Raw genomic sequence first — 23,387 nt, 5'->3', positions numbered from 1 at the left:
CACACACACACATATGTACACACACATACACACACACACACATACACATATATAAAGAGAGAGAGTACGCGGAGTTAAGGAGATGCCATATAGCCATCCAAGAAGCAAGAGGTAACAAACTATGAATCTCATGGTAAAATATAAAATAATAAAAATGGGTTAATTTAAGATATAAGTGTTAGTTAATAAGAAGCCTGAGTTAACAGGCTAAAGAGTATGTGATTAATACTAAGCCTCAGAGTGGTTATTTCATAAGTGGCTTTGGGAATAGGCGGGCAGAGAGAAACCAGTGCAGGGGACCAGAGGGATGGAGAATATTTGTAGTTACAATGAATAAGGCAGGCTCTACTATTGTTCTGTTTTTACAGATGAGTCAAGAGAAGAGACGTTAGGTTATGTGTTGGTTAGTCTTATGTCACTTGACACAGCTAGAGTTACTGGGAAGGAGGAACCACAACTGAGAAAATGCCTCTGTAAGATCTGGCTTAACAATTTCTTAATTAGTAATTGATGGGTAAGGGCCCACCCACTGAGGGTGGTGCTATGCCTGGGTTGGTGGTCCTCAAAGAAACCAGGCTGAGCAACCCATGAGCGGCAAGCCAGGATGCAGTACTCCTCTATGGCCTCGCCTCCAGGTTCCTGTACTGTTTGAACTCCTGTCCTGACTCCCTTCAATGATGAACAGTGATGTGGAACTGTAAGTCAAATAGACCTTTTCCTACCCAACTTGCTTTCAGCGATGGTATTTTATCACAGCAATAGTAACCCAACTAAGACAGGTAAAGAGAACATAAAGGCTGGAAGAAAGACCAAAAAGAATGCAATAGTTATTACTGAGAAAAGTTTAAAAAATGCCATTCGGGAGCTGTAGAGATGGCTCAATGGTTAAAGCACTTGCTGTTCTTGCAGAGACCTGAGTCCAGTTCTCAGCACTCACATCACAGCCCCTGGAGGTGGATCTGACACCTTCTTTTGGCTTCTGCAGGCAACACGTGTGCAGACACAGACACACAGACACAGACATAAATTTAAAAAGATAAAATAACTCTTTGTTGAAAAGAAGCTCTACTGAGAGCTAGGTGAGAACAGATGGAAGGAGATCTAGGACCGTCCAACGCTCTGTCTCACATCTGTACCATGAGGCAGACAGGCATCAAGCTATGCTCAAGGCACACTCTTTCCAGACTGGGTTAGAATAGAATACTATGTTACACAACAACTGTGACACAAAGGATACACCAGAGCTAAGTTTTCCTTTCAAACTTCATTTCACTTATTATCACGGTGGGGGTGGAAATGCATGGCACACACATGGAGCCAGAGGACAATCAGGTAGATTCTTGTCTTTCACATTTACGTGGGTTCTTGAGATTGGACTCAGGTTTGAGTGACAGGTACCTTTATCATCTCTGGCCCTAACAAAATAGCTGAATAGCTGAAACACAAGTGTGCCTCCGCTGGAGGGATCAGTCTTATTCTGTTTTAGCTAATTAACCAATTAATGAACTAATTTCTGAGACATGGTCTCAGGTAGTCCATCCTGGCCTTGAATTTGCTACACAGTTTAAGATGGCCCTGAACTGCTGACCCTCCAAATCCTCTGATGCTGGAGTTGCAGGCTTGCAGCACCACACCTGGGCTACACAGTGCTAGAGCTTGAACTAGGACTTTAGGCATGCCAGACAAGCATTCTATAAACTGAGGTTTAGTCCAAGCACTAGGTTTTGGAGAGAGACTATCCCTAAAAGGTCCTGGTTGGCCTTAACCTTGGTATGTGTACATTTATGGCAATTCTCCCGCTTCATTCTCCCAAGTGATAAGATCACATGTGTGAGCCATCATGCCTGGCCAAGCCACAGACCCAGTTCTCACTGAGGAAGTCACACCTCTAGCCCTTACAGGGCTGCTACAGCTGCTGCTGATCCAAACATTTTGAAAACCACAGCCCGTGTGCGCGTGTGAGCACACACACACACACACACACACGGATCCTATCAGGTTTGGATTCGGCTGGTTTCAGGTTGTGCAGGTTACTGCCTTGTTAAGACGCTGACTGGTGGTCCTGTGTTGTATCCCAGCTGAGAGGCACACTCGGGAGAACTCTCCCAGGGTTGGCTGGGTTATGAGTGCGTAGACAGGAATTACAGCTCTCAGCAAAGTGCAGCTGATGCTAGCTTGGTACTTCCCAGAAGGGAAGAGGAAAGGCATTAACTGTGGTGCATTTTCTCTTTAGGGAAGTCACAAAGGAGGGTGTTACTAAGAATTCAGAAGACTGAGTGAGCACGATCAAATGCTGCTGGCAGGCTCTGGGGAGTGGGGCCTTCTGCAGTGTAGACACTGGCTCGCCACATACACTTTTGTTCTTGGCCTCTTAGGATTCAGATATGGCAGTGAGTTAAAAAGACCAGCCTCTGCCTGCATGGAGGTCCTGTGGGTGGAAAACTATATAAATCACCTCCACTGTGCTCCAGAACTCGGGGGAGGGGGGCTCAAGGAGGAAAAAGAGGCTGGAGGGAGGAGTGTCCAAGTTTTTAGTATGAGCAATTGCAGAGATAACGCAGAATTCCTTTCCTACAGTGGTTCTTAGTCAAGGGAGCGTGTGAAACTCATAGGGGAGACTTAGGAAAACATATTCAGGGACACTTGATCTCATGTCTAGGAGAGTCTTAGCAGTTTTAAAGTGACCCAGGTCATTCTGATGGGCATCTGGGACTGCCAGCTACTGTGACTGTCGGGTTGCTCCACAAAGACGGCAGGACTTACCCACCAGTTTTCCAATAGAGCTCTCTGGAAGTGAGACTGGATCCTGGGGTAGAAGAGGCAGCTGAAAGTCTGTTTCAACATGTACTTACATTTTCATTTTTAGAAGTCCTTTTGTCAGCATGGCAAAAAGAGCTGACAGTAGCTCCTTGGTCTGCAGCCTTCTTTAGCAGGCAGTGTGGCTAATCTGTACTTTTTCTGCTTGTCATCTCAAACCTGATTGCTTTGGGCTTCTTCTTCCTCAGGAGGCCATGGTCTCACTGAAAGGATCAAGTCCTTGTTTAACTGTCCCTACTGTATTTGTACTAGGCTCAGATGTTTTTGGCAATTGGGATTCCATTTTGCACGGGGACTTTTAAAGGCCTTCCTGTTGGGAAGTCTGCATGTTTTCACCAGTGTGCTCAGTTCAGTCACTCAAGAATGTGTAACTGAGCCTCACACTCAATCTGAGTTCATCTTCAGATATTTTTTTTTATTTGCTTGTTTGTTCTTCAGAGTAAAGTGTATTTCCAGTCCTTAGGATAATGGCTTACTGGCTGGATTCACAAGGCAGGGCATTACCTCCTGCTGTGTTATGTCCTGCCTCATTGGAGAAATACTCCCCAACAAAATGTTATTGGGCCTGGTGGCTCATACCCATAATCTTAGCACTTTGAATGCTGAGGCAGAGGGCTACACAGTGAGACTGACTCTGTGTTAAAAATACAAAACAAAGTCATAAGTAATGGAGCAGACAGCTACAAATTACCAATTTAAAAATGTTTTATTTTAAATTGTGTGTGTGTGTGTGTGTGTTGAGTATATGCATCTAAGTGTTGGGAGACTAGAATTTGGTACCAGGTCCCACAGAACTAGAGCTATAGGCATAGTGAACTGTCAGATGTGGGTGCTGGGAACCAAACCTCTGTAAGAACAGTGTGTGTTCTTAACTCTCAAGCCACTTCTCCAGCCCAGCTGCCAAATTTTAATTTTATAAAGTAAAAGTGTTAAAGAGCTATAATTAGCCAGGTGTGGTGGTACACTACTGGAGCCCCAGTGTGCAGCAGAAGGCAGGAGAATCAGGAGTTCAAAGCTATCCCGAAGGTTATATCTTGTCTCAAAAATAAACTGAACCAAACCAAACCAAAAGAATAAAACTCCACTATTATCTGGGCATCATGTGTATAATCCCAACACTTAGGAGGCCAAGGCAGGAGGATCATAGCAAGTTTAAGTCTATCCTGGGCTATGTAGAATTCTAGGCCAGTCTGAGCTATACGGAGTAAGACCCTGTCAACAAAGACAGCCAAAGCACACACATCCCATAGATGAGGGACAGAGCAATGCAGTGCCAGCACTGAGAATGACAGGTCTGGGGAAACTGACAAAGGCTTCCTCACCCCATGAGTCATGTCTGTGTGCAGCTCTGAAGCCATTCACCCTGTGTCCTCACCAGGCCGGGGAATTCAGTCTTACCCTGCACACAGAACAATGATGCCTAAAATTAGCTTAGAACCTCAAATCTGCCATTCCTAACTAGCCAAGTCAGGGATACTGACGCTGACCAGGCTGCTGACAGATAATTTAGCAGCAGCATCTTAAGCAAGTTTGGAGGAGGAGCTAATCTTAGCGGCAGGCTTGTAGACTATCAAAAGGCCTGAGCCACTCATACAGATTTATCAAAATGCCCCTCTGACAGGTCTCTCTATGCTGCCCAGGTTGGCCTCGATTTCCTTCTTCAGTTTCTCAAGTAGCCATGACTATAGTTGTACACCACTGCACAGGCCTCAAAGCTTCTTTTTACAAGTCAGTATAAAGCCGAATATAGTACTACACATCTGTAACCTCAGTATTTGGGAGGATGAGACAAGATCATGACTTCAAGGCCAGCCTGAGCTACAATTTGTCTTAAGTGTATGTGTGGATATAACAGACATATGTGCCATGCGCACACACACATGTGTACACACACACACACACACCCCTTACTTGGTAGAGTGTATGGTAGTATTATGAAGTACCACATTCAAGCCTTCTACCTGAAACCCAAATTGAAGACACATATTAGTTTTAACAAAGGTATTCTGAAAAACTGGCTGATATCACTGCCACATAATTATGGATACAATGGGGTTACAATATAAAGATATTTAATTTGAGGGGGTAAGAAAGGAAGAGAGTGAGGGAAGGACAGGAGGAAGGGAAGGAGGGAAAGAATGAGAATATACACAATTAAAGGTGAGACTCAACTCTCTAAGTCTCCTCAAATTTTAGTTGCTTACCCTAGAGCTTCTGATTCAGTAAGACCCTGCAAGCATGTTTCTAGCAAATTCCCATGTATTGATGATGCTGTGGAGTGGCAGGGACCACATGCACTTTACCTCAGCCCATCTGGGGTCATCTGCTCTTCTTGGTGTCAACAGTTGCCCTGCTGAATGGAATTCTGGTGTCTAAATGATGTCCCTTTGGCAGTGTTTCCTCATCAGAAGCCAACCCCTTGCTCTAGTTCTCAGCCACGGAGCTCCATAACATACACAGTTCCTGGTCTTCACTGTAATGCCATTCAACAAAATTCCCAACAGTCCTGTGCTGAGTTGTCAAAAAGACAAAGGCCAAGAAGGAAAAGCTGGACAGGCCTGGAATGAGGTTTTTTTTGGTTCTGGCAGAGGATAATTACTGGGGAGTCTTAGCAGCCTACTGACAAGCTGCAATCCAGAGGCATGGATGGGAAAGTATTCTCTTCCAGAGAGAAAAAGACAACAAACAGAACCGAGGCTCGAGTGGTCAATGAGCAGGTCACAATGGAACTCACTATGTCACTTTGGGACCTCACCTGCCACTGAGACTCAGAGGCCCTTAATCTACCCAGCCTTACATATGCTGCTCTCACAACCTCAAACGAGTCTCTGTCAAATTTTGCAAAGGCCCTGAATTCTCTGATGCTGCTAGGTTGATACAAGTTTGTAGATATGTTGAGGATATGACTGTTGGGAGGATGAAGCATAAGGCCCTGCATTTGATCCCCAGTACTATATAAGCTGGGTGTGGTAGTCTACTCCTGTACTCCTAGTACTGGAGAGATGAAGGCAGAAGGATCATAAATCCAAAGTCACTTGGCTACATAGTGGGTTCAAGGGCATCCTGGGATACACAAGAATCCTCCCCCCCATAAAAAGGTGGCAGACATAATTGTCCTAAGCTTTCTCCCGGCATCCCTTAAAGGAGGGGCTAAGAAAGTCTCAATGTGCAGTGGGATGTCCCACCTTCTCTCAGGTCAGCACGGTCTACAATCTGAGCCAAATGAAGTTCTTCTGTGAAATGGTTGATAAAATGACTCTAAAAATAATCAGCTGATAATTTGTACTCTGTGAATGTTAATGTCTTGTTATGCAACTTTTCAGTAAAAAAAAAAAATGATACTTGTACAGAACAGGAAACCATAGGAACTACAACAACAACAAAATTAACTGATTTATTAATTCTTGGCTTCTCCTTATCAAAGGGAAATTCCATCCTCCTTTCTAACCCTGCCTCTCCCAGTAAACTGTGATTCTGACCCCAGAGGCCCTTCCAGTCACAGATACGGAAAAGGACCTGGGAGAGGACTTGGAGATAGGCTTCTTTGAAGTGGTCCTGCTGTTACTTTTTTGTCGAATTTTGTTTCTAGTTCTCTGACCCTTCAAAGACACATACAGAGGTACGGCCCCATCACATTCATGGCCCTCTGATAATATTGCCTTTCCCTCATGTGCTGGCTGGTTTTTTTTTTTTTTAAATCAACTTGACATAAGCTAGCATCAACAGAGAGAAGGGAACCTCAACTGAAAAAAATGTCTTCATAAGATCCAGTCTAGGCAAGCCTCTAGGGCATTTTCTTAAATAGCGACGGATGGAGGAAGGTCCAGCTCTTTGTGGGTGGGGCCATTTCTGAGCTGGTGGTCCTGGGTTCTATAAGAAAGCAGACCGAGCAAACCATGGGGAGCAGGTCAGTAGGCAGCACTGCTCCATGGCCTTGACATTAGCTTCTGGCTCCAGGTTCCTGCCCTGACTTCCTTTATTAATGGCAGCAATATGGAAGTGTAAGCCAAATGAACCCTTTCTCATCAACTTGCTTTTGGTCATGGTGTTTCACTGCAGCAATAGGATACTTGGTTGTCCATATGTTCTCAGAATCATGGATCTCCCTTTCATGCCCCAGAACACCATGTTTAGGCTGGTATGAAACTCACTATGTAGCTGAGGACGACCTTGAACTTCATACCCTCCTGCCTGCATTTCAAGCATTACAGACTTGTGCAACAGAGCCAGCACAGAGGCAGGTAAGTTTAAGCAAAGGGCTCTTATGTGCTGCCGGGACACAGGATGTCTTCTAAGTATGCTATTTGAAGAGCATTTGTTAAGTCATGAACTAAGAACATAGCCCTTCAAACTTGGGAATCAGAAGAGTCCACAAAAGATGAGTGTGTCAGGGCTATCCCATGGGAAGGGATCAATATTTTTAACTTCTTTCCTCCATCTCTATCCCACTTAGCCTTTGTCCAACACAGGGAGCAAATAAGGAAATATTGTGGATAAACACAGGACAAACTTACAAACACAAACTTGCAGTTATTTCCCAATGTAGACTGCTTCTGCTTCTTCAAAGAACTGCCCTGTCTCTAGGTGTGAGACTAGGAGGAACTTGCTCCATCCTAATACCCTAGCACTTGCTACCCCTTTAACTGAACCTGTTTCCCACAGAGGATCTGAGACTTCTCTGACATCTTGAGGCAACAGTAGATAGTATAAAAGCACTCTGAGGACCACAGCTGGGTGGAAGGACTCCTCTCAGGACCGGGGCCCAATCTGTAGCCTCACCCTGAGAAGGACTGGACCATCTCAGTTCCTTGCTAGTGTTACAAGACGGTATGGAGGCTGTGTCTTAGTGCTTACATATGCACCTTAAGAAACAGAAGCAAAGACCAAAAAGGTCTCTAGCAGCCCTGGACCGCAGACAAACTGCAGGAGGCGTGGTCCGCAAGGAGGGGCTCCCAGTTGGCAAGTTCAGCAGAATCTGATTGGGCTGTAAAGTCCAAAGTGAAGAGGAGATAAGGGACTTCTGCCAGGTAAGTTACAGGAGGTGGGCCTATGGGAAAGTGCACCCAGCATTACTGTTTGAATGACCCCACCAAAGCTCACAGTGAAATTTAATCTCCACACAAGGCAGTAAGAGGATGGAATTTAACTGGGTGGTAACAAACATCAGAGGAAGCTACAAGATTGAGGCTCTGATCCAGAAGGACAGTGGTTTTATAAAAAGAGCAGAGACACCTGGGCCAGGAAGCCCACTTTGCTGTGGATGATGGTGCAGTAGGTCTTTGCCAGATGCCAATGCCATGCTCTTCCACTTCTAAAACTGTGAGCACAACAAACCATCTTCTTTCTTAATTATCTGTCTATGATGTTTCTAGCAACAGAAAATGGTCTAAGATACCAAACATCTGCTCAGAAGTCCCACCCCCACATGATAACCATCCCTTTTTTGCTATCAATTTTGTTTCCAGACAGCTGCATTTTCAGTGTTAGCTTTTTTCTCTTTATGATTTTTCAATAAGTTTTCACAATTTTTTATGACTTCCACCTGATCTTCTGAGGGTACTGCCTTTATCTCATAGTTGAAGAAATACAAGAGGTGTCAAATAAGGCAGAGGGAGTAACTTTGTATCTGCACTTGAAGGATTATTGCAAGATTCATCATCAACCACAAACAACCAGAAACTGGAAAATGTATGACATTCTTGTTTTACACACTGGGCAGGGCATATCCTCATGGGGGACTAAAGCCCCAGCACAGAGACTGTATGACGAGATTAAGATTGGGGGAGTCAGACTGCAGACAGTGGGATACATTTCTGGAGAGGAAGTGCTCACAGAGTTAAGAGGCCCTGGTGATCAGCACAGTTGTAGGTCAAGGGGTCTTGGGATCTGGCTCCACACCTCTGTATGCAGAAAGAGAATCTGCATAGGGCGAGGAGAGTGAGGACGAAAAAGCCACAGTGGGCTGAACCATCCAATTCCTTATGCTTTAAAAGGCTCATTTAGTTTTGCTTTCCCATCCAGAGTGGGGATCTTGTAGTATGGGGACATTACACACATAACAGGGCACTGCCATATAGTGGAGTTGCCTGCTTTAAACTAAAGGCTCCTTTTCAGACTAAACCTTGCAGGAGAATGTTAAACCAAGCCTCAGAAGACGCCAAGTGACCTAAGCAACATGACTGTGCTGAAACAAACTCATACATATCAAATGAACAACATAAATCTAACATCTCACAGCATAAAACTACCACTTTCTGTATCCAATAGTAACCATTAGTCAAAGAAGTAGGAAAGTGTGACCCAAGATGAGAGTGAACATTAATTAAAAAAAAGAAACAAATACAGAAATAATAAGTAATGAGAAGCATGGTCATGAAAATAACTCATATAAAATATGTTACTCATGGTAAAGATGAGAAAAAACTAAACATAAATACAGAAGACATAAAAGATACAAATGAAACTTGGATACATAAAACCTCAAGGGATCTACCCTCTCCCCCATGCTAATTATGAGCTCAGAAAGGCTGCAAGACAAAAAATCCGTAATGAAAGACACACATGGTGTGGACATTAAAACTATAGAACATCATTAACAAGACAAACAAACAAACAAACAAAAAACCCTCTGACTTATATTTTGAGAAAGAGTCTCATGCAGTTCTGGATAGCTTCAAACTCACTATGTAGCTGAAGATGACCCCTATCTCCCGAGGGTAGAAATTATAAGTGTATACCACCATCACCATGTTGATATAGTCCTGGACATCAAACTCAGGGCTTATCTATGCTAGGCAATCAAGCATTCTCCCAACAGAGCTACATCTTGAGTCCCCCAGGTTAGAGATTTTTAAGTAAATGGAAAGTCCTTCTCAGTTCATGGATCTGAAAATACTACTGCTATGATGACAATACTTCTCGAACCAATCTACACACTCAATGTAATCCTACACACTTAATCTTTCCCACTCTTTTAATACATTAATAAAACTGATCTAAAATTCATATAAAAATGTGGGGAACCAGCAAAACAATTTGGAAGACTCATTGCCATTTCAAAAGTTAGTACATAGCAGTGGTAATCAAGACAGTGTGCTTCTGGCAGATGGCCATGTATACAGAGCAATGGAAAAGAATTAAAAACCCAGAAAGAGGCAGGAGAGATGTCTCAGCAATTCAGACCTCTTGCTGCTCTTCCACAAGACCCGAATTCAGTTTCTGCAACCCATGTTGGTCTGCTCACGACTGCCTTGCAGTCTAGCTGCAGGGGATCAACTTCTCAAGTCTCCAAGGGCATCCCACACACAAGTGAAATACACACACACACACACACACACACACACACACAAATAAAATAATCAAGAATTCAAAATGAAACTCATAATTTATAGTCAGTTGTCTTCTTTTGACAAGGAAGCAAAGGTGATATAGTGGGGAATTAGTTCTTTTTAAAACATACACATGAATGGTCACATACAAAAGATATGGTAGTTCTGTATCTCATACCAAATTAAAAATTAACCCAAATTCAAACAAACAAACAAAAAACCCTCTGGGGCTGGAGATATGGCTCAGTGGCCAAGAGTACTGTCAGCTTTTGCAGAGGACTTGGGTTCAATTCCCAGCATCCACAACTATCTGTTGTAGTGGTGGGAGCAGCAGGCTGTGCTCCCGGCTACCAGCTAGCTTTACCCAAAATAATTACACAGAAACTGTATTCATTTTAAACACTGCTTGGCCCACTAGTTTCAGCCTCTTATTGGCTAACTCTCACATCTTGATTAACCCATTTCTAATAATCTGTGTAGCACCACAAGGTGGTGGCTTACGGGAAAATCCTAACCTGCGTCTGTCTCGGAGAGGAGAGTCATGGCGACTGCCTCACTGCCTTCTTTCTCCCAGCATTCTGTTTTGTTTACTCCGCCTACCTAATTTTCTGTCCTATCAAAGGGCCAAGGCAGTCTCTTTATTAACCAATGAAAGTAACACATAGACAGATGATCCTTCTCCATCAATCTGTAACTCCAGTTCCAAGAAATCTGACACCCTCTTTTGGTCCCTGTGGAGAACCATGAATATATATGGATACACATAAATAAAAATAAATCTTAAAAAATTGGGTAAAAGGTCTGAGTAGACATTTCTCTATAGAAAAATGACCAATGAGCATCAGGCAAGATGATGTATCATCAAGAAGGAAAGTCAAATCTCACACGGTAAATACCATTCCCCACACAGCAAGGTGACTGCAACCAAGCAATAACAAGTACTGGAGAAAAAACGGAGAACTGGAAACCTCAGGTGTTCCTGGCAGGACCACCTTCTTGGAGATGTTCAGCAATTCCTTAAGAAGTTGGCATATAGACACACAACAACTGTACTTCCACGATCAGTTTATTCAGAACAACAACAACAACAACAAAGCCCATGAATATTTATAGCAGCATTATTTGTAAAAGATCAAGTGTAGAAGCAAACAAAATGTCCATCAGTTGATAAATGACTAAAAAATGTGATATCTACACTGTAGAATATTATTTAGCTATAAAAAAGAGAAAGAAAGTGCATTAGGCCACAACATGGATAAAACTTGAAAACATTAAGTAAAACAATTCAAACATGAAAGGACACAAAGGTATGATTTCCACTCATGCAAAATATCTAGAACAGATGTATTTATTATGTACACTGTGTTCTGCCTGTATGAATGTCTGTACACCAGAAGAGGCAACCAGGTCTCATTACAGATGGTTGTGAATCATCATGTGGTTGCTGGGAATTGAACTCAGGACCTCTGGAAGAGCAGCCAGTGCTCTTAACCTTTAAGCCACCTCTTTAGCCCCAGAACAGACTTAAAAAAGAAAAAAAAAACAAATGTACTGTAATTTAATAGGGCCAACTAGTTCCTGGTGATTGTTAATGAATGGCTGGAGAGGGGAGAGGCAGAAATATGTAAAAGGACAGAAAGCACAGAGTGCTGAGATCATCCTGCACATCTGAACAGTTCTTCCTCTAGGGTAGGAGTGCAGGTCGAGAAGTTTCAGGACACTGAAGACACTCACTCCAGGTGTCACACTACGACCAGCATTTAATTTGGGTCACTGAAATGGCAGTGGACCCCTTGCAGTGACCAGTTGTACGGCTGAGCAACTCACTCCACAGGGACAGTCTCCATCTTCCTACTAGACAACATGAAACTGGCCTTGTACACACTACTGACTTGGGTCAACATGGCACGCATCATTTTAATCTACTCATCCAATACTGCCCTGTGCAAGAGAGTTAGCTGCTTTGTCAGAGTGCACTGTTCCCTGGGAAAAGCAATAGTTTAGACCAGAGTCCAGTGTCTGGAGAAAATCAACTAATCTACTGATGACAAAAACCTGAAAATTTTCCTTGAACTTTCACAGGTGCAAGCCCAGAAATCTGAAGTTCCCAGAAGACTAAAATCTGTTCTCAATCCCCCTTCCCTCCCACTCCAGCTGAGGGGCTCATACCAGCTGTGTCACATTAGACAGGTCTGCATGCAGCTCTACTAAAAGCATATAGCCAAAGGACAGTGCAAATCATATTCAATTTGTTCACATGGAATTGGTTACATTTAACCTAATTAGACGGGATAACCAAAGCAGGTGCTTGTACGTTGCCAATGTTTTTATTCTATGTAACTAACTGGTCAGCTACATTTCCTAGGGACTAAGCTGAGGAAGTTCTTAGGTCATAAAAATCATGGACTGTATTTCTTCACATCATGCACAGAGTGTTCATGTTTTGAGCAATCAAAACACAAGCATTGTTGAGTACGCTGCAGACTTCACCATTTGACTGTCCTGGCACCTAAGCTGCCTGGGGGGAGGGCTGACAGCATCCAGCTTCTGATGTACAAACATGAGCTGTAATATGGAGTGCCCGTGTCCTTATCTAACACCCATCCACAAAGCACACCACTCGGCAGTTAGACCACTTAGGATTCTGATTTCACTCCTGTGAGCTGGTTACTTTTAGGGCATTTAGGAAAAAGATAGTAATAATGATAAAGATTCCAGTTGAAGGAGTGTTTATTGTACTTGGCAGAGTGATGAGATCTGACCTGTAAATCCCAACTAACAAAGAAACCACAGAAACAGTCCCCAGCAGCCTGCTACTGAGAAATGTTGATGTGGCCCTAAGAATGTCTGTGTTCAAAGGCAAAAAGGCAGGTCCCACCCAGAGTAGCAAGTGCTCTCTTTCTAGTAATATACCCGAGTTCCAGCTATGCTTTCAGATGGCTCCACACTTTCTTACACTATAACAACTGCGATTTAGAACTGCAGCATTGGGAATGAAGCCTGGGGCTGTATCCAGAAAGGGTGTTCTACAGCTCCTGTTGGGGGATGGAGAGCCCAGGCTCTGACACCTTAGGACACATTTTTAGTATTCACATGAGTTCTCGCTGCCTCAATGTGCTCACATGTACAATGAAGGAACACTAGCACTTCCCCAATTCAAGCACATGGAATGCTGGGTACAGTGCTTGCCCAAGAGCTAATAAGGAGTCAACAAAAGTCGGCCATTATTATTAACCATGACAAGGGAGAGGAAACTGAAAATGATGTTTTCTAAAACTGAGAGCAGAAGAGGCATCCAGCAAACGTCCCAGGGGCAGGGAGCTGCCTCCAGAGACCTAGATACAAAGGAGCACAAAGGTAGGCCTGGGAACACAGACCTGTAGTCCTCACTACTCAGGAAGCAGAGTCAAGAAGACAAAGTTCAAGGTCAGCCCAGGAACGTAGCAAGGCCCTGTCTGAAATGAGCTGAGGACACAGCTCAGTGGTAGAGTGTGGGCTTAGCAAGTACAAGGACCTGGTTTCAGTCCCCAGCATCACAAAACAGTGTAGGAACGACAGGTTCTTTAGCTAAAACTGTGACCAGTTCTTCATTAACCATCACCTTTAAGATCCATATTTCAATAGATTGATGTACATATGAATACAGATAAGTATAAAACAATCTTCACAAAGTCAGTAAGATGGGGTTGGCTGATAGGATATGCAGGAGGCTGAGTTCAGTCCCTAGACTGGTATAAAACAATGCTAGGTTCAAGGTTGTCCTTGGCTATATATATTAACTTTGTTGCCAGCCTGGACTACATGAGACCCTGTCTCAGAAAGAACAACAACAACAACAAAATTCATAAAATGGGGCCTAGGAAAGGAAATATAACACATACACACAAAACATAAAATGGAGTCTAAACACATAGTATGATGTTTATTTAAATTATGTGGTAAGTATTCAACTCAATAACTGTGAATAAAATTTAAGGGGTGGGTTTATAGGCAAATAGAAAGTCTATCTCTCAGAGGAAAGGGGATAATATTGTGATAGTCTGGATGTAACTGACCCCCCTAATCTCATAGGGAGTGGCACTATTAGGAGGTGTAACTTTGGTCTTGTTGAAGGAAGTGTGTCAGCGTGGGGGCAGGCTATGAGGTTCCCTATGTTCAGGATATCACCCAGTATCTCAGTCAGCTTCCTGTAGCCCGCAAGATGTAGGATTCTCAGCTACTTCTCCAGCACCATGCCTACCTACATGCTGCCATGCTCTCCACCATGATGATAATGAACTGAACCTCTGAAACTGCAGGCCACTCAAATTAAAAGTTTTCCTTTATAAGAGTTGCCATACTCATGTTGTCTTTTGAAAGCAACAGAAACCCTCCTTCTCTCTCTTTTCTTAAAAGACTTATTTACTTATTATGTATGTAGTGTTCTGCCTGCGTGTGTGTTTGCACACCAGAAGAAAACACCAGATCTCATTACAGATGGTTGTGAGTTGCCATGTGGGTGTTGGGAATTGAACTCAGGAGCTCTGAAGAGCAGTCAGTGCTCTTAACCTCTGAGTCATCTCTCCAGTCCATGCATCAGAAACCCTAAGACAAATATTTAGCAAGCACCAGAGAATATTTTACTAAATAAATATTTCAGTGGGTGTTTTCCTACCTGAGAACAAGTAATTTAGGTTGGATTTAAGATTAGAATTAAAGTTCTGTCTTTGCACACCCTTGCACAGGCCTGTAGCCCAGCCCCTCCTTCTTTACACACCCTTGCACAGGCCTGGAAGCTGAGACTAATTTTCCTTATGCAGAAGCATGATGTATGCTAATAACAATAGAAAGGGAAAAAAGAATATAGGAGACACAATGTCCGTGCGGGTTTAAATCACTTTAAAACTCCAAACACAGTCCCAGATTTGGACTTTTTAAAATGCAATTAATGGGTGAGGAAACCTTAAAAGATTCAGTTGAAGATTTAGAAGTACTATGATAGATGTTTGAAGCACACAAAACATGTCACTATTACACGCTTTTCTTCCTGCTTTCCTTTCTTTTCTTTTTCTTTTTTTTTTTTGTTATTTGAGACAGGGTTTCTCTGTAGCTTTTTGGAGCCTGTCCTGGAACTCGCTCTATAAACTAGGCTGGCCTTGAACTCACAGAGACCCACCTGCCTCTGCCTCCTGAGTGCGAGATTAAAGGCATGCATCATCACTGCCTGGCTTATACACGGTTTTCTAATGATCTTCTCTGCCTTTCTCTTTCTGGGTATTTCTCATTGTGTCCCCAGTCCTTCATGGTAGTTCTAGGACATTTCAGCAATACAAATAGCCTTTTAATGCCACTTACAGAACAAGTTTGAGAGAGGTGGGGAGAGCCACCTCCACCTAAAACTCAACCCTAAATCTCCTTGAAAATAGTACTTTATTATTTTTGGTAATTAATCCCATTTATAAATACATTTATTATGTAATTGCATCAGACAGGCAAGATGGTTCAGTGGACAGAGGTGCTTGCCTATAAGCCTGATAGGGTTGAGTTCAATCCCCAGAACCTACATGACAGAAGAGGAGAGCCAACTCCAGATAGTTGTGTGTGAATGTGTGTGCACTCACGTGTAATGAAAATGTATGTATGTACACAGGAATGAAACTGACTTGTGTAAAGTTACTAAGGTAGAAATAAGAGAAAGGAGTGTCCTACAACTCTACTATCCTAAAATACTTTTTAGCACTCCTGCTTTCCATTCTGTCTCCCATAGCCCCAATACTGGTTATCATGATGATCAAACAAAACATCCCTGATAGCTGGTGAATGAATTTTCAGTACTGCTGGGCTTGTTAGATGCATTTATAATTCCAGCACTCGGGAGGCAGAGGCAGGTAGATCTATGTGATTTAAAGTTTAGCCTGCTCAACATTGCAAGTTCTAGGTTTGCCAGGACTACATAGCGAGATCCTAACTCAATAAAAAGTAAATGCAGGCTGGCAAGATGGTTCAGCAGGTAGAGGCACCTTCCATCAACCTTTCACCAAGCCTGATAACCTGAGGTCGATCCCAGGGTCCATGTGGTTGAAAGAGGGAACCAAAGCTGGAAAGCTGTCCTTTGACCATACTCTGAACATGCTGTGATACGGGAGTATATATGCATGCGTGCGCGTGCGTGCACGCGCGCACACACACACACAACACACCAAACAAATAAAAGCATAAAGAAAACATTTAAAAAGTGCACCACCCAAAAAATCTTCAGTTCTGTTCTTTATAAGAATTTGTCTCCTTAAGGGTGCTGAGAATTCAGTAAGAGCATAGAGGGAAAAAAGGTCATGTTGTTTTAAACCCACATAATTCCACTCTGTTTTATAACACACAGTAACTTCCTTTGCTTATACAGTCAAATGGCTCCTTGGATTCTGGTCTTTGGGGCTCTCTGTGACTTTGTTTCTGCCTTGCCAGCTTCACTTCTGGCAACACTTGCTTAGCTTTGAACCTCAAACACCCCAACTCTTTGAAGATGGTGTGGACTCCCTCTCTGTTGGTAATATCCACTTCATTGTTCATCTTCTGAGTCCCTGTGATTTGTCAAAATCTGGCTGTGACCTCCCCTACAAAGTTCCCAACTCCAAGAAGAAACAACCTCTCTGTGGTGCTTCCTTCTTAGTCCAAGGCACAGTCCACACTAGCTCTAGATACGTGTGCTCGACATAAATCTGACACTAGCATCTCTCATGAATACAAGTAAAAAACAAAACCCTTTGTCCAAGTGGTAGAGACAGCTGTGACCAAGTAGATTCCTGAAGCCTGAACAAGTATGTGAGCATTTCTCCTTAAATGTTACCCACTGGGAGGAGAACTGAGCGTGAGGGAGGACCATAGCCTTGCAAGTACAGGCTGCATGCAGATTTCCAGATGATGACGGTGGACACATGGAATCCACAGGGGCCAGTGAGTACTGGCAGAGTACTTGTTGTTGCATGAAGCATATTCTCTGCATGAGGGCTAAGCACACGTATTCAGTGATAGCTTTGATCTTCTTACTCCCCCCCCCCCCCATTTAGTAGTAGTGTTTTGTTTGTTTGTTTGTTTGTTTTTAATTTTTTGAGACAAAGTCTCACTATTTAACTGTGGCTGGTTTGGAACTTGCTGTGTAGACTAGGCTGGCCTCAAACCCATTCTCCAGTATTGGTTTCCCAGATACTGAATTACAGCTGTGAGCCATTATACTCGGTTTAGTAATTGAATCTTTTTTTGTTGTTGTTGTGCTGGGATTGAGTTCAGGGCCTTTGCACATGCCAGGCATATAATGTGTCACTGGCTACACCCCAGCTCCTCACATTTTGACTAAGGAGTGGAAAAAAAAACTAATGAAATTTTTTGCTTCTCTTTTTTCTTTCTTTTTTGAGACAGAGTTTCTTTGTTGCTTTGGAGTCTGTCCTGGAACTTGCTCCCTAGACTAGGCTGGCCTTGAACTTACAGAGATTCACCTGCCTCTGTCCCCCGAGTATTGGGATTAAAGGTGTGTGCCGCCACCACCAGGCTCATGAAATTAATTTCAGTAATAAATTTCAAATTTTAATGATTTCAAAGTATTACCTTTCCAACAAATAATCAGTATAAAAATGAGAAATTTTCTAGTTTTAATATTTGAACTCTAATTAATCAATTGTCGATTAATTGCGTATATGTGTGTGGGCATGAGTGTGCCACGGTGAGTGTGTGGAGGTCAGAAGACAACTTTCAGAGGTTGGATCTCTTCTTCCACCAAGGGTTCTGGTGATCAGTCTCAAGTTGTCAGGGTGGGCAGCGAGTGCCCTTACATTTCGAGTCATTCATCAGTCCTGCTCATTTAAGTATTTCAAAGACAGTGTTGTGATATGTAACCCAGGCTGGACTTAAATTTGTAGTCCTCTTATCTTAGCTGTCCTAACAGCGGAATTCTCTGAAGTAGGCTGTACATTTTATACTTATAGAAAATCTCAACTTGGAGCAGCTACATGCATCAAATGCTCAAACACCACTTGGGGCTAGTTTCTGCCTCCCTGGGCAATGCAAATACAATACATTTAGAGCTATGGCTGCCACGTTAGAGAAAGGGTAGAATACTCTGCTCCCACCATATCTTACTTTATAAGAAAGGATGCTAAGAGGAGCAATATATATGTATGAGAAACGCTATTGAGTTACTAAAGATAGTATGTGATTATACTTAATTGCGGTATGTGCCATAATTAATGCTAAGAGTTTGGAGAACAACTAAAAAAAAAAACCCTCAAATCCATCTTCATAGAGTCAATAAACAAAAGATGAGAAACAAGCTGGGGAGGCAAAGGTACATTACAATATTCAAGGACAGACCCTTTCATATCAGACTAAACAGAACACACATCTGGGTGAGGTGGTTTCATATGCCCTTGGCTCCCACAGTGCACTTTAAGGCATTTTGAGAACAGAATTCCATATATACAGAGCTGGACCAATGATTTCCAAAACACAACATTGCCTGTATCCTGGTGAAGAGGTTTGTAATAAGGCCTTTAGACACATCTGCAGACACAGATATGGAATTTGGATGAAATACAGAATGGTAAAAATCTAGGACAGCTTATTTGGTAGCATGATCTACATTCTTTTCACAACCTCTGGACCCCAGTTAACTCAAGTGTAAACTAAAGCAGATTCAGCACATAGGTTTGTTGCAGCTAGAAAGACCATATTTTATTGTACAAACCTGAATACTTTAAGGAATATAAGGGGGCAACATTAATAGCTATGTTGTGATGAGAGGCACACGCTGGGATTTTTATCTTTTTTTTTTCTTTTGAGTCAGGATCTCTGTAGCTCAGGTTAGTTTAGAACTCAAGCAGCTGAGTCTAGCTTTGAACTCCTGATCTTCCTGTCTCTACCTCTCCAGTGCTGGGATTACAGGTATGCCTGGCTAAACCAAGATGTGGTCCCTGTTAACTAGTATGATCCTATACTACTGGATGTGAAGAGGATTCTGTGTTCTGATTACTTCTGTGTGACCATAGGGGCTTTGTGGGCTAATATACATCAATCTGGGTAAGGTTGCTTTAACCCCCATCCCACAAAACACTTTAAATTGGTTTGAATTTGGGAAGAGAGCTCCATATGGGCAGAGCTAGACTTTGACAGCCTGAACATATTTACTGAAGGCAACAAATCATGGATAAGCTAAACCCAACATAGGAAAGGCCTGGCCTGCTTGTCCAGAATCTCCTTGGACAGGCCTAATCAATTAGGAGAGACTTATTTTAACCAGTTGCAGGCTCATTATCCTGCCCTGCTTTCTACTTTGGATTGGTAAAAATTTGTTTGACTGTGGTCTGGAACTCATGTACTGAACTTCCCAAGGCCTCTTATATAAACATATCAAATTATTTTTATTTGGGATGTCCTTCTCTAATTCACTTTGTGAATCATAATTAAAACAGAACAACTGTATGTGGATCTAAAATCAGATACACACATGGCCTAGAGACATGTATGAAGTCAGAGTCTGAGGGAAGAACTCTTAAAAACTTTAAGGAAGTTCTTTAAGGAAGAACTCTTAAAGTGGTGGCGGGCAGATCAAGAACAGGAACTTAAATATCCACCAATAAATGAGCCAGCTCAGCTATCTCTACAGGATGAAACAGAATGAATCATTACTGAAAAATGTCATAATTTTCAGAGAAAATTATAAAATATCAAAAGGCCAAGGTCTTCAAACATGTATCTGAGTAAAGTTCAGTCTTCTCTAAATGGCCAAATAGAACATATTTACTGGTAAAATTTCAGGCACACAGGGCAGACTTTCTTGAGATGCTTCTAGGAAGGGGCCACACAGATTCTGTTGGTCAGTCTCACACTCTGAGCTGGGGGTGAGCAAGTGTGCGGGAGAGCTGCCCAAAACTCTGACCTGTGACGTTCTAAGAGAGGATGTGAGTCATACCTGGCTGCTGGCCTTCTGCAGGTCTGTCCAGGCAGCTAGTCAGCAGGAAGAGAACATCAATGTACACAGCTCTGGTCACCAAGCATGGATTCTGCCTGCAAAGGTAAAGAGTAGACAATAAACTGCCAAGGCCGCAGGAAAGAAACAAATTGGTGTTTTCTACTAGGCATGTCATGAGGTTCAAGCAGCTGCATTACACTAACAATGATGGACCACTGTGGGTAGGAAGAAAACTGGCAATTTGTAACAAAATGAGTCCAGGAGCCTGTGGCAGAGGCTAAGTCTGTGTGTGTCTCAGACGGTGTTCTATTGCTGTGAGGAGACACCACGGTCAAGGCAATTCTTACAAAAGAACACATTTAACTAACGGACTTGCTTACAGTTTCAGAGGCCCAGTCCATTATGGTCATGGCAAGGAGCATGGGGCAGTATATGAGACTTTTATGTCCTGATCAGTAGGCAGAGAGGGAGGGAGGGGAGGGGGAGGGAAGAGGGAGAGGGAGAGGGAGACAGACACTGAGCCCATTATGGGCTTGTAAAACCTCAAACCCCACCCCCAGTGACATACTACCTCCAATGAAGCTGCATCTACTCCATCAATGACAGGGAAATTTTTCTAATCCTTCACAAAAGGGCCATTCCCTAATGACTAATCATTCAAATATACGAGCCTATGGGGCCATTCCTATTCAAATCACCATAGTATGTTTGAGGACAAAGCAGATAAAGCCATGCCATGCTCCTGGTAAACTCAGATTTCAACTTCTATCCTGCCGAGTTGAAAACAGGGAGAAGGGGGTGTGAAGATCTAATACTCTGCTCTTACCTGGAGAAAAGGGGGTGGTGATGGTCACTGGTTATGAAATTCAGGGATTTAACATTCAGGTGAAGCAAACTGCAATCACATATGAAAAATGACACCTACTGACTGCCAAGAGGCACTGAACACCACACAGATGAACACATACAGAGCTGATGTTCTTCTCTTAGTACATGAGATTTTCTTTCTTCTTTTAATGACTGACTCATTTGAACCTTGGATCCATGTGGCAGAAAGAGCGAGAGACAGCTTAGACTTCCTTTTGAGGATAGTGCTTGAGGAAGCCTGGCTCTGAGCCCCAGTTCAGATTGACCGTGGATAGGCCCAGATTCGGGGTGCTAAGGTCTTGACATGTGTAGTAAAATCAGTAGGCATAGTGGGGTCTGAATGCTGGTTTTGTTACTTGTTATCTCTGGATCCTGAGCAGGCTCTTGGTCTGTAACATGCCACTGAATTCACTATATCTCGCTGTGAGTCACTGGAGCATCAAGATGTCAGAGTGAACTGGAAATGACATCCAGTGCCTGGCAGTACAGACATCTCAGGAGGGCTTAACCCTGGCCCCTTCTACCGACCTAAGACTAGGGACGGCCCTGAAGTGGGCACCAGTGCTGAGGCTGGTGGAGTGCAAACCTTCACATCTTTTCTACATGTGCGGTGTTACCAACTCCCTATAGTCTGTTTCTACCTTCATCCTGAACAGGCCATATCCTAAAGCTGGCAGATGCTAACATGAAAAAAAAACAACAAAACTCAAAACAACCCTGTCACCACTTGTGGTATAATACCCCTGTAATACTCATTTTTAATTTGTAAGTATTGTGCTGGTGTGATGTGGGGGAGATCAGAGACAACTCTCTCCTTCCCTGTGTGGGTTTCAGACATCACTCAGGCCATCGGGCTTGGAAGCAAGTGCCTTTACATACTCAGCCATCTCCCTAGTTCCCTCATTATTTAAATTTTTAAAAAATATTCTATGTCTCTTTTAGATCCAGTAGCCATAAAAGAAAATGTCTGTAGTATTGAGAAGAATCAATTATAAGGTATATCAAAGTCTATTGTGACTAAGTAAAATACATATTTATCAAGAATGCTATGCTTGACAAGGACTTAAAATGTGCATATATTTAAATTTATGGCAAATTTTTAGTATTTACTTTTTTTTAGTTGTTTATATTGAACTATATATTTTTTCCACTCTCCTCCCTTCTTACCCTCTCCCATGGTCCCCATGCTCCCAATTTACTCAGGAGATCTTGTTTTTCTACTTCCCATGTACATAAAATCCATATATATATCTCTCTTAGGGTCCTCTTTGCTGTTTAGGTTCTCTGGGATTGTGAATTATAGGCTGCTTTTTTTTTTAATGTCTAAAAGCCAGGTATGACTAAGTACAAATGGTATTTGTCTTTCTGGGTCTTGGTTATCTCACTCAATATGATGTTTTCTAGATCCATCCATTTGCCCACAAATTTCAAGATGTCATTATTTTTTTTCTGCTGTGTAGAACTCCATTGTGTAAATGTACCACATTTCCCTTATCCATTCTTTAGTCAAGGGGCATTTAGGTTGTTTCCAGGTTCTGGCTATGACAAAAAAAAAATGCTGCTATGAACATAGCTGAGCACATGTCCTTGTGGTACGATTGAGCATTCTTTGGGTATATACCCAAAAGTCATATTGCTGGGCCTTGAGGAAGGTTGTTTCCTAATTTTCTGAGAAATTGCCATATTGAAATCCAAAGCAGCTACACCAGTTTGCACTCCCACCAGCAATGCAGGAGTGTTCCCTTTACCCCACATCCCCTCCAACATAAGCTGTCCTCAGTGTTTTTGATCTTGGCCATTCTTACAGGTGTAAGATGGAATCTCAGAGTTGTTTGGATTTGCATTATTTGAATTATTTGTTCTTTTGATGACCAGTTTCTTGAGCTTTTTGTATATTTTAGAAATCAGCCCCCCTGTCCTATGTGGGGTTGGTGAAGATATTTTCCCGTTCTGTAGGCTGCCATTTTGTCTTCTTGACCGTATCCTTTACTTTACAGAAGCTTCTCAGTTTCAAGAGGTCCCACTTATTAATTGTTTCTCTCAGTGTCTGTGCTACTGGGGTTATATTTAGGAGGTGGTTTCCTGTGACAACGTGTTCAAGTGTACTTCCCACTTTCTCTTCTATGAGGTTCATTCAGTGTGGTTGGTTTCATGTTGAGGTCTTTGATCCATTTGGAGTTGAGTTTTATGCATGGTACAGATATGGATCTATTTTCATTCTTTTACATGTTGAAATCCAGTTATGCCAGCACCATTTGTTGAATATGCTTTCTTTTTCCTATTTTATATTTTTTGCTTCTTTGTCAAAAATCAGATGTTTGTAGGTGTGTGGATTAATATCCAGGTTGTTGATTCGGTTCCATTGGTCCTCCTGTCTGTTTTCATTCCAATACCAGGGTGTTTTCGGTACTGTAGCTCTGTAGTAGAGTTTAAAGTCA

The 23,387-nt window shown here is 42.6% G+C and overlaps 1 protein-coding gene across 2 annotated transcripts in view; it reads right to left on the bottom strand.

The window, feature by feature from the left end:
• Nucleotides 1-23,387, bottom strand: part of Thada (THADA armadillo repeat containing) — a 318,719-nt gene that overhangs the window by 51,462 nt on the left and 243,870 nt on the right. For both annotated transcript variants that reach the window (XR_015738149.1, XM_087907299.1), the window contains exon 31: nucleotides 20,083-20,177. Coding sequence is in view for 1 of the 2 variants with exons in the window: in XM_087907299.1 (XP_087763425.1) it covers nucleotides 20,083-20,177 (95 nt within the window). In the remaining variant the exon portion in view is untranslated. The remainder of the gene's footprint in view (nucleotides 1-20,082; nucleotides 20,178-23,387) is intronic.

Source organism: Myodes glareolus, chromosome 6 (genome assembly GCF_982192425.1).
Source record: "Myodes glareolus chromosome 6, mMyoGla1.1, whole genome shotgun sequence".
Lineage (NCBI taxonomy): Eukaryota > Metazoa > Chordata > Mammalia > Rodentia > Cricetidae > Myodes > Myodes glareolus.
Note: the sequence above shows the minus strand (reverse complement) of the source record. Positions and strands in the feature narration are given on the sequence as shown.